A 12,419-nucleotide genomic window follows, 5' to 3' on the forward strand; every position below is an offset into this window, starting at 1 on the left:
TTTTGGAATTTCAAGATAGCATTTTACAAATTTCCATTTATCAAGCCCTGTCAGTGAAGTTCTTGGAAATACGTATTAAAACCAGTCCTGCATTTTGATTCTTTAAGTGCCTTGACATGCAAGTTATCACGTAACCAGAGGAAATCATATAATTACTGTAAACTACATAACATTAATACTCAGACTCAATTAAAATATTCAGTCAGGATCCTTCTTGGTTTTTCTACACCTACAGAGCTATTCATACCAATTTTCATCTTGTCAGAGTTCTGAGAGCAGGAGAGAGGTAAAAATGGATAGTGTTAGTTGCACTAACTCACATTGTTCTAACACTTCCATATCGCTTCATTTTCAGAGGCCCTGTTTCTCATCTTAATTTGAAAGAGAAGTGTCTTTCAAAACCATTCTTCCATCTGATAAATTTTCCCTTTGACATCAATTAAGTGCAAGTTATCTTAATATCAAAGTTCTCATGCTGTCGTTTCTACGATGGTTATGTCCAGAAATGAGCAAAATATCACAGCTAACCAAAAATTAAGAGAAAATAAAATTGCTATAATCTTGATTTTGGAAGGAAAGACAGAACATAAGTTCTGGAGTTTCTTCTACATGAGCTAAAAAAACAAAAAAAAAGCTGGAGAAGGTGAGTCCTGATCCATGGGCAGTCACAGCCTTAGCTTTGCAGATAATGACCATGTCTTGTGAGACATGCTTGTGTAGCAAAATTTTAGACATAAGAAAAATTATGATTAAATAATCATCATAGCTATCAGTACAAGAGTTCACAGGCAGGCACACAACAACATCGTTTTGCATTGCTGGAGAAAAAAATTAGAAGAAAGTCCTTCATATTTCATCAAATTCCAATTTTGTTGCCTTATGAAAATTACTGGTGAATTTTAATTGCAAATTATCTTAGTTCACAGAAGCACATTGTCTGCTCTGACTGAATTTGTTGGGATACAATATATACTTTACCACAGATGCATAACTGCATTCTATCTTGATGAAATGTGTCTTAGGATGAGAAAACTACCAAGTTTACACACCTATGAATACTAGTCAGTTCACCTTCTCTACAGCCAAAAATCCCTTTGGAGAGAGCTGCACAAAATCCACAGGATGTGTTGGGATAACTCTGGCTATGGTAAATGCAGTCATTTCACATGTCACCTCTTTGCTCCCCACCCATTCCATAACATAGACATTGCAAAATGCTCATACAGACCTTAGAGATGTTTGCTGCATGTAACGATCCGGGTCCTGAGCAGTGAAAGTTGTCAGCATGCTGCCAGCCATCAGCCCTTCCTCCTGACGCACGAGCTTGGGGTTTGGAACAAAATATGGGCTCTCATTCACATCAATGACCGTAATGGACACGGTTGCTGTTGACTGAGGAGGATGCTGAATCCCCTTGGCCAAAGGCACTTGATTTTCTGCAGCTACGGTAAGTACAAACATCCTGTTGGTCTCGAAGTCAATAGGCTGGGAAGGGCAAAGAGCAGGAAGTGTTTAAGTTTACTCACAGTAGCAACAGACAAGAAGATTTTAAATTTAAAGCACATTTTTGAAGATTACTTGTACTGCTTTTCTCAAAAGTGAGCACAGAGTCGAAGAGAGCACAATATCATCACCTCAACACAAGGCCATGTGCTGGGGTTTTGCTTAGCAGCAGTTTTGAAGTCAGAAGAGCTAGAAACCTATTCTGATATTACCATTAAAATACTAATACTGTGTTTGCTGGCCGATAAATTATGAGGAAACAAATAGTTTAATCAGAAAATTATGAAGAAGCTCCCAGGTTTGTGCCAGGCATTCACATATGCCTCCTGATGATCTCTCCTGGGGACAGAAAGCTGCCTCTTTCTGTTAGAAGGATGAAAGTTTCCTTCAAACAAGTTCATGACTATATTCCCATAGATCAGAGATTACCATGCCCGCAGCATCTCACTAGAAAGACTCTTGGTAATCCCAACCAACCTGATTTCTGGTATACCTACAGATTCCATCCTTCCCGTGAAGACAACCTTCAGTTTGGAAATTTCCTCACTGAGCTGGAAATCCAATTTAAGGAGAAGTAAAAACAGTGTGACTCTAGAGTTCCTGTACCATGCTGCACAGGGTTGAGGCGTTCCTGGAGACACACATGATTTGCCTTTGTACTATGCACTGTATTACTCATGCAGAAGCCAGACTGGAAGAAAACCCTGTACCTTACTGGGGCAGTTGGCATGTGACAGTATGAAGTAAGTGACAAGAGACAATCTAATCTTCATTACAGGTTGACAGATCATTGCACTGCCAATAAAAACTGTAGGCAGGTTTCCAACTCTTCCCATGTCTGGGCACTTAAAGGAGTGCTAAAAAGCACAGACACACACATAATTCTTCCTGGAAGACTGCAATGCAACAATTGGTACCTCTAGGGAAGAGCAGTTACAAACCAGAGACAGTTCTTGAAAAAAAAAACCCATAATGCTGTATGCAGGTTGTATCTTTCTATCACCTAGATACTGGGAAGATTAAAATCAAACAAAATGAAATGAAATGAAACAAAAAAACCCAAACACTCCAAACAAAACAAAACAAAACAAAAAAAAAAAAAAAAAAAAGAAAAAAGAAAAAAGAAAAAAAAAAGAAAGAGAGAAAAGAAAAAAAGAATTTTTAATTTCCAAATGGGATTACTGGCATAGCACATTTGACTTTGAAATGGATCAGCCAAAACCAGTGCAGGCCAACTCAGAGATGATACATTTATCAGAGGGTCATGAGGAAAGGTGGCTACTGCCTGGCAGGTTTAATTATAGAACCACATTGTTATTATCACTTGAAGTTAAGTTGTCCCTCAACACAGAGCTGTGTTGGCTAGAGAATGAAGATAGACAGGTTATTCCATAAAAGGTATTTAAATGAGGTTTTAAAAATAGCCAGTCTTTAAATGTCTCTTGTAGAAGTACCCTCCCACCTATCATTTTTTCCTCTCTGATTGTGCTTTGACTGCCTATATCTGCTCCTTAATGGAACGTCTTGACATAAAATGAGCAGACAACACGTATGGCTTCTAATTGAGGAGGTAGGAAGTTGTTCCTTTAGACTAGCAAAAAACACTAAGCAGACATTTTTTCACAGAGTATTTTTTAACTTTTAGCAAATAAAGATTCAAAATTTGCAATTTCTAATAACCTAGCCTGACAACTTTAAAACTGAGCAGGTGGAATACTGCTGATAGCATAAGCAAGAGAAGAGACATTTGAAGAGACAGATTACTAGATTCCACAAGAAAGGGAGCATCTATTTTATCCCAGATTCAGGTTCGCCTCAGGAATTCTAATTTCCCAGCGTTCTCCCGCTTCTTCCACCTCTGCTGAATTCTGAATTCTCAGAATGCCAGCATGAAACCCCAGCATGCCTCACCTTCACGACAGTGACCAGCCCGTCGTTGCTGTTGGGGTCGGTGAGGATGGTGAAGCGGCCGGTGGGGTCTCCCCCCGTCATGCGGTACATGGCGTTCCAGGCCGGCGTGTGCGGCTGGTCCTTATCTGTCACCGTCAGATTGGCCACGATCACATCCACCCTGTTCTCCGGGACTTCCCCGTAGAACTGCAAAAACCATGGGAACACTTCACCTCATCTGGAGAAGCATGCAAGAGCCCCATCAGGCTGAACATTCATCGAAGTGGGGCAGCCCATCTCTCTTCACTGGAGCTCTGACAATTTATCTAATGAAGTTTACCTGAGGCCACCCAGAGAAACAATGGCTTGATTCCCTCGTCAGCTTTTGCCTTTTGGTCAAAAGCGGAACACTCTATGTAAGGGATATATATTCTGCACATATTTTCATTCTGCCTGCCAGTATGGTATTTAATAAGTAATAAATATTTACTGTCTGTGAATATAATGAGAGAAACAGAGAGCGGTTATAAATATGCACACCCTTCAGTAACTCCTATCCTGTACTTACAGTCATGGCAGTGAACTCTGGAGGATTGTCATTGACATCTGTCACAGCGATGACAGCAGTTGCTGTGTTTGAAAGACCATATGTTGGGTTTCCTTCCATGTCCGTAGCTTGAATTATTAATGTATATTGTTGTACTTTCTAAAACACAAAACGACAACATAAGTTTTAGACAAAACTAACATTGCCATAGGACAGCAGGTGTTCCCAAAACTGCACTCTGCTAAGCAATGGAGCCTATCACACAGTTTATTCTAGTTAGCATCACCCGAAATGACAGGAGCCAAGTTTGTGCCACAGGAATGCAGCAGCAAGTTGCTTATATTGAAGTACTGTTTGACTTTCTTCAAAGACCATCAAGGTAAGGACAGGCTGACTGCTTCCTACTCTGATAAACCACTTTAGACAGTTAATGCATGATCACAGGTTTAACAACGCTTTTCAAATGGTGAAAAGAGAACCAGAGTGCATTTTAAACTAAAACAGGGAAAGTCCTCAAAAGCATTTGAGAGCACTGAGCCAAGGTAGGTTTGTCGGCCAAATGGCCACAACTGCCAAGGTTTTGTTTCAGCCAAGCCTGAGTATAAAACTGCTGCTGCAACTTCTTGTGATCTCTATGGAAACCAAAGATGTCGAGGCCAACAGAGATGAGTAAGGGCACTGGGAGAAAGGGGGAGGGAAGCACCAAACGGGTTATTTCCATAAATGTCAAACGCCCCGGCTGAGTGTGGCAGCCATGGGCCCCCTCTCCTGCCACTGCTGCTAACGGCCCTTGAGCCGGGCACTCGCTCCCCCCTCACAGCTGGAGTGTGGCCAGGGTCCCTAAGCACCAGAAATGCCTGGCAGAGACCTGACCTCAGCCTGGTGTGCATTTAAAACAACATCAACAAGGTTCTATTAAATAAAAAAATTAAAATCATAAAGATATTTACTGTATAGAATTGCTGAAAAGTTAATTTTAACTCATTGCTCTCAAATATTGTGCCTGCTCCTTCATTTACCAGTCCATTGTCCTTCCTTGGAGAGAAGTGTTACCATCCAGTTCTTCCCAAAAGAAAGAACACAAACATAAGGAGCTGCTGTTACTTTGAAACAGCACTTTCACAAACAGTTTAATAACACTTGCAAAAACCTTTTGACAAAACAAAAATATTTCAAGAAGAGCCTATTTTTATGTTTAGGGGATTTTTTTTTCCCCTTGGTGTGTTATTTTCTTTCACTGTCTAAAGAATGGGGTATATGACAGATTACTTCTCATGGAAACAATTTATAGAATCATGAAACATGCTCAGTTGGAACGGACCCATCAGGATCAGAGAGTCCAACTCCAGACCCTAAGCAGGATACCCCTAGAATCACACCATTTACAAAAAGGAATTACAGGTATTGATACAAAAAATAAGCAAGGACAATTCCACTGAGAGTATTTAGCTTTCTTTCAAACTTTGGCCAGACAGTATGACAGACATGAGAGGTTAAACCGTTTGCACATATCCAAGCAGCGACAATGAGTCACGGAATAGAAAGTTTTTAAAATTAGCTGTATGGATCTTTATCTCCCACTGAAGATAACGATTTCTGCTTATGCCCTCCTTCACAAAGAAACCCTTACAAGACACCCCAAATGTGTATTGTTACATATGCATCCCACAATTCTTTTAAAAAAGCAAGACTAGTATTGAGTCTATGGAAGTGCAGTATATATGTTTAATAATGCATAAATATGTACATATGTGAATTCTTGCTTGGAAAATATACTTGCAAACTGACCTTCAAAAGGCTCTAAAATATCTTAAAGGTTTCCTTCATGACACCAACAAGAGTAGTAGCCATGAGGGAATCAAAGACATGCTTTTACCACTTTCATCCAGGAAAAAAATCATACTTTACTTACTGTGAAGCAATAAAATCTAAAGCAGTATTGAAGCAAATCTCACTGCCATAAGATTCTATGTTATTGAAACAGCAGGTGCTTCTGATTCATCTGGGTCTTAACACATTGATCCCAAGAAGCAAATTTCATTAAGGAAACTCCATTATTATTACACAGAGACTCAGCTTCCTTACAATCATCTTATTTAATTCCAACAGAACCAGCACACTAAAAACTTGCCCAGAAAGTGCCCCAAGACAGCATACCAGTGCTTTCGTTTGGTTCTTTGTTTTTTTCCCCTCTTCCCAGCACTCACATAAAGCAGATCAACTGCTGAGAGTGAAATTTCAGAAATCAACAAGCACACAACTTTCCAGGCATGGAGAAAATGGGGGAGGTGGGTCTCCTCTTTTTACTGTGGTTTGAGAAGCAGCCAGAAATAAGCTGTGGAGCATGTGTCAGCAGCCTGTACAGAGACTTAGCAGCAACACATCCAAAAGCGAACTGGCAGCTTCAAGAAAGAACGCAGACCTCATCAGTTCACATCTTTCCACTTCAACACAGGCCAAATAAAAGAGCACTTCACTGAATTAACCTCACGTGAGGCAGGAATGTCAGTGTGTAAATTTAAGTACCCTGCCTGACTTCTTCAGCACCTCCAGCACTAAGGCAGATGTTTTAATGCTGAAATGAATTCCACAGCAATAACGGAAGAAATAAGAGCAGCTGGATCTCATGAAACAGCATCTTTTGAGATAACAAATGAAAGATTTCTTCTGCCTTAAGCTGAGTTTCCTTACCTAAGCAAATCTCTTCCTGTGCATGTTAGCAGAGATAATGCATTGTGCATGTTAATCTAAAATACCAGCAGATGAGGAATGCTATCAGAGGAACCACTTTTTTTTTAAATGCCTACAACACTTATGCTCCCATAAAAAAATGTGTCACATTATATAAGAATTTAAAATTCAGTCTAGTATTTTATGACTTAATTAGAGCTTTATAAAGAGAGACAAGACTTGTAGGAAAGAGTGGAAAGGCAGAAGCTGGGGTACATGGACAACAAGGGACTCCCCAGCCCAGTCAGAAAACGATTTAGCTTTGGCAGTTTAGATTCCCAGTCATTTTAATGTAATTGACTTCCACAAAATGACTCAGGAAATGGAGGAAGCAAAGCTTGGGAAGGAAATCATTTTATCTTATATTAGTCTAATTTAATATTTGAATGATTTAACGTTAATCATTAATATCCAGCATGTTCAAGAAATGTTTATATATACCCATTTGGGTATCAGCAGAGTGATCCATCAGGAAAACTGATGGTGAATGACAAGGCTTTTCCAGCTGTTAATGTGAGGGTCTAAGCTCCACAGGCAGCTGGTTTCTTCTGAGTTAAATCCCTCCAGTATAGCTAGTCACCAAGTGATAAAACCTCAAGAATTATCGCTATGTCCTTCTGAAAGTTCATCTGTCAAAGATGACCAGGGGATTTTAAAAACAAGGGCAAAGCTGCCCATCATTCTTTTAATTTAATAGGGCAATACTGTAAAGTTCAGGGTTTTCCTTTGCTCAAATCCTTTCCCTTCAAAATCAACTTAAATTGAATGAATGTTAATAAAACCTCAAAAATTAATTGCAATATCTAGCAGTCTGTTTAGCTTCTCAAATCTTCTGATTGCCCCTTTTCAAACTGAAATGCATCAGAATATTAATAGCGAATGCAGAACTTCAGAAAGCATTTCTATTCTCCATTTTAAATAACTATAAACAAGTAGCTAAAAGATGAACAGCAAATCCAGTACTTTGGATTTAATGAGCTAAAATGAGGTTAGTAATACAGAAGTTGAAACAAGATGTATTCAAAAGAGATTTATTTGGATTTTATAGCTTGTTTATAAAATAATGCTTATCTCTTATGAAGTTTTCAAGTGGTTTAAAAGCACAGTTAGTGTGACAGATTTGGAGTTGGGAGGGAAATATTTTTATTCTCAACCTCACAGATGGGTGAATCAGAGCAGAGGATCCCGGAGAAGGCACGCTCCTTCTCCAGTGGTGGGCACAGTGAAGAACTGCCTAGACAGCATGGACCTTGCTCAGCACGTAGCAATGAATTACTGACAGATTATTTCTTTTTAGCATTATTATTATTATTGCATTGCTCTGCTTTAGCCTGTGCCTGTTTCTTAAGAGCAAACAGGCTTATGGGACAAGATCCCTTCCACGACCCCACACAGCCAAGAGTAACTACGTGTATGGAGTATGTAGGTCCAAACTTCATCCCTAACATCATTTTCTCTCCTCTGAGTTTTTGTGTTCTGGGACTAGGACAATGAAGTGTCAACAGTGTGAAAATAAAGGGAATAAGTTAAAACTGAGGAGGAGAAATATAGAATAGCATCATGAAATTGTTTGGACTAGAAGTGACCTTAAAGATCATCTAGTCACAGACACCCAGCCCAGGGTAGTGACACCTCCAACTATACCAGGTTGCTCAGAATGCCATCCAACCTGGCCTTGAGCACTTCAGAGATGGGGCATCCATAGCTTCTCTCAGCAACTTGTTCCCGTGTCTTATCACCCTCACAGTAAAGAATTTCTTCCTTTTGTCTGATCTAAATTCACATGCTTTCAGTTTATAATCATCTCCCCTTGTCCTGTCTCTATGTGCTCTTATTAAATACCCCTCTCCAGGCTCTCCTGTAGACCACATTTGGGTACTGGAAGGCAGCAATAAGGTCTGTCCAGAGCCACTTCTTCTCCAGGCTAAACAGTCCCAGCTCTCTCGGCCTATCTTCAGAGGAGAGGTGCTCCAACCTTCTGATGATCTTCACATCCCTACTGTGGACCTGATCCAAGCAGGTCTACATGTTTCCTGTGGTGAGAACCCCAGATCTGGATGCAGCACTCCAGGTGGGGTCTCAGAGGAGCAGAAGAGGAGAATTACCTCCCTTGATCTGCTGGCCATGCTGCTTCTGATGCAGCTCTGGATATGTGCCTGCAGTGCACATTGTCAGCTCATGTCCAGCCTCTCACCCACCCACACCCCCAAGCCCTGCATCTTCACAAATATTAAGTGCAACCCAGCCCATGGGATTAAGATCTGCCATACCTCTCTGTCAAGCCCAGCTGCTACAGTGATAATGTCACCAGTTTCATTGTTGATTGTAAACATGTTTGGAGAGGGGCTGCTCGGGGCCTGTGACAAGATTCTGTATCTCAGCATCCCATTCTGGGTGTTGGGATCATCAGCATCGATGGCAGTAACAGTCATCACGTAGGTTCCTAGCAGCAGGATAAATAATTGGTGTTATATAAACAGTTTACACTCAGATTATACAAGATCACTTTACAAGCAGTGGTCAAAGCATGTATTTCTTTTGGAAAAATCTGCACATTCCTTCTTTACTTAAAACAAACTTGCTAAACTCAAGACTCACCAACAGAGTAATTAAAATACATAAGAGAAGATAAAAATACTCCATGTTTATAAAAGACTAGATTTGCTTATAACTGAAGAAGCTGCATAAACAATGAAATCCTACAGTTCTGCCACAAATAACATTTCTGTAACAAGAGAATGTCTCATATTTAGATACTTATGTTATTAATTGGGCCAAAGGAAATACACTTATTGTTCAGAATTGGTGGACATACTGATAGTGACTGAAAATCAATATAAATAATACTCTCTCAAAAGTCTTTGAGATAGATCTCAAATGCCAAGTAAACACTGCAAAGTTAGGAAACACATTTCTGGTGCTAACCTTTCATTTTGCACTTCTGACAAATTAAGAAAGCGGTTTCAGCCATAGTGCAAACTTTAGTCTGAGCTGATCAGAATTTTAATGAGATCTGAACAACACTTAGGTTTTCTCAAGAATTCAAATGACACTGATTTCAAATCCCAGTATCTGCAAAGCCTCTGGGAATCAGAATTAGAACTGGATCTAGTGATGTTTCGGAAGTCTCTTATACCCTGACCTGTCAACTAAATGAACATCAATGTCTATCATAAAAATAAATGTAAGAACTGTGATGTTATAATTAGGATTTTGAAAACCATGAACCAGAAGTCATATTCTTAAAGCCTCCCCTGGTTTTAGTTCATGTACATAGCAATTTTGCCTTTTGAAAATTAATCCCAGCATGCTAAAAAGTGCATTAAAAATAGGGTGAAATAAGAAGATAGTATCTGAGATTTTGCTCATCACACTAAGGACACCTTTCAAAGTATTACAAGGTCTGAAGGTACTCCATCACACCTTCAAAATGATACTGTAAATACGATACTGCAAAGTAATATCTCTGCCTCCCAAGAGCCCATGTATTACCTGGCTTTGATCCCTCAGGGACTGTCCCATTCCAAACCTGGTGTAAAAATTCAGGTCTATTGTCATTCATGTCAATGACATTAATAACAATGTCAATAGGATTTTCCACCTGGTTTCCATTTACGTCCACTGCATGTGCTCTCAGCTGCAAAAATCATTAAAAGTATTAGAATTTGCACAACATACAGGTGCAAATAGATATAATAATAGTGACAGGAAGTTTCAGACCAGGCATTTTTAGCTCAGTGTATTTTTTTATCTGCCACTGCTCCCTCATATTGACCTTTTAAATTCCCAAGCTGCTAATGGAACGGATGTTCAGACTTCCAAACTATTCTAAGTTGCAGACTTCCTTCTCTGATGTGATGAAAATTATTTTAGATATGTTATTTTGATTACTACTAGTGCCTACTGTCATATAGAATTCTGGTTTTAATAATGACTGTTAGAAAACATTCTCTAAAAATATGCAGATTTAAACATAAATTTTTGTACTTAGATCAGAGCATGGCCATTGTTAGGGAAAAAACAACTTTCTCTATAGCATTCCTGCTGATGCCCATCATATATACACAGTATACACACAGTCACCTATATACACACATATATCTTACGGCTACGAAACTACTAGAAAGCAGCAAGATGGCATTATTAATTCACCACTCTGGAAATGACTCATATAAATAAGAATTCCTATGTCAGTAAATTCTGAATTGCCAATGTCAAATGCTCAGTTAAAATCTTATGGATGCCAGAGCTGTTGTCTGAGTGAGCTTTTCACCCACACCTCCCCCCCAGATACCTCCTGCTGTGTCCTCTGTTTGGGAGCAGCACTCAAAGGGCTCCCCAGAGCACAAGGCAAGGAGTGTTTTAATCCACAACATACTGGAAAACTCTCCCCAGCAGTTGGTTCATTTCAGCATAGTTTCCCAAAAGCACAGCAAACTTTAGTTCACAGCCTGCTCTCCCCCTCTTCCTTGAAACTTTCCTTTTCCACTGGTACTGGAATCTGTGGTCTACTTTGTCAATTTCTTTAGAGCAAAGAATATAATTTTCATAAGCTGACAGGCCTAATTTCCAATTCTATTAAAATGCTTAGATTTGCCCCTAAAATAAAAATTGGTACGTTATTCTTCCCATCCATTTCTCAAATCACAGCTGCTGCGATTCTAATAGCAGTCACATCCTAATTTAAGTTGCTGAATTAAAAATAAACTTTTGGAAAGTACACAATTCAGTGGAGACTGTGATCAATGGCCTGTACTTGAAATATAAGCCACAGTATCCATATTTCAATCTTTTAAAATTACTTTATCTAAATACATTTAATCACTGTTTACGTATGTTAATGTACTTAAGCTGCTTAAATATAGTAAGAGTTAGCCTTATTAAGTACAATAAATACAAATCTGCTACAAATCATATCTCGTACAAAACTAAATGCTGGCTGCTCAAGTCATGTTTGAAGCAGATGTTCATCTTCAATTTGATAATCTGATTTATGGTAAATTAAACTCTTACATGAAAAGAAGCAATCTGCTCCCGGTCTAAAGGCTTTGTCACAGACAGCTGTCCTGAGATGGGGTTGATGATGAAGATGCCTGTGGGAGGCTGGTCAGCTCCTGGGCCAGTCACACTGTACCGCAGAGAAAGGCTTTTATCACGATCAGACCTGATCTGTGTGTCAGAAAAGATGAAGTTTGCATTAGCTACAAACAAGCACAGGATGGGACTGCTGCTGAGAGAAACAGCAGCTCTATTTATTTTCTCCTTGCTCCTTAAGCTGCACTTGCAGAAGTAACTATTCTGGAAATGGTGCAGAGTTGGTATAAAGTCTGAAGTTATCAACAGCACTCTGTTAGAAACTGGTTAAAGGATACTCAGAAAGGTAAAATTATCCCTATTTTTCAGAATTTAAACGATTTGTGTTAAACAAAAACAAGCAAGTACTTCTACCTTAAGCAGAATTCTTTAGATCTTAGAGAAAACATATGGTATCATAAAATTACACATGACGTTAAAAGTCTGGTTTGTGTTTCTCCCTTTCTCCTACACCTTCCCAGACCAAAGCTACAGGCTCTCTTCCACCGCAGGCCAGCTCTTTAGAAACCCACCATTTTTGTCTAAAGACTGAACTTGCTTCATCGTCCAAGGAAACAACTGAAGGACAGTGCATCTGTGAGGAGCAGCTGAATTACCAGCACACACATAAAACAGAACAGAGTGAAACTGTGTCCTATCAACTTGGGCTAATGTT

At 39.4% G+C, this 12,419-nt stretch overlaps 1 protein-coding gene across 2 annotated transcripts in view; it reads right to left on the reverse strand.

Moving 5' to 3' along the window:
• Nucleotides 1-12,419, reverse strand: part of CDH2 (cadherin 2) — a gene marked incomplete at its 5' end in the record, with an annotated part of 114,583 nt that overhangs the window by 23,656 nt on the left and 78,508 nt on the right. For both annotated transcript variants that reach the window (XM_083868050.1, XM_083868051.1), the window contains 6 exons: nucleotides 1,229-1,485; nucleotides 3,415-3,600; nucleotides 3,962-4,099; nucleotides 8,941-9,113; nucleotides 10,163-10,307; nucleotides 11,684-11,839. In XM_083868050.1, coding sequence (XP_083724176.1) covers nucleotides 1,229-1,485; nucleotides 3,415-3,600; nucleotides 3,962-4,099; nucleotides 8,941-9,113; nucleotides 10,163-10,307; nucleotides 11,684-11,839 — 1,055 coding nt within the window. The remainder of the gene's footprint in view (nucleotides 1-1,228; nucleotides 1,486-3,414; nucleotides 3,601-3,961; nucleotides 4,100-8,940; nucleotides 9,114-10,162; nucleotides 10,308-11,683; nucleotides 11,840-12,419) is intronic.

The sequence above is a fragment of the Zosterops lateralis genome, assembly GCF_965231275.1.
Source record: "Zosterops lateralis genome assembly, chromosome: 1".
In the NCBI taxonomy this organism is placed as follows: Eukaryota; Metazoa; Chordata; class Aves; order Passeriformes; family Zosteropidae; genus Zosterops; species Zosterops lateralis.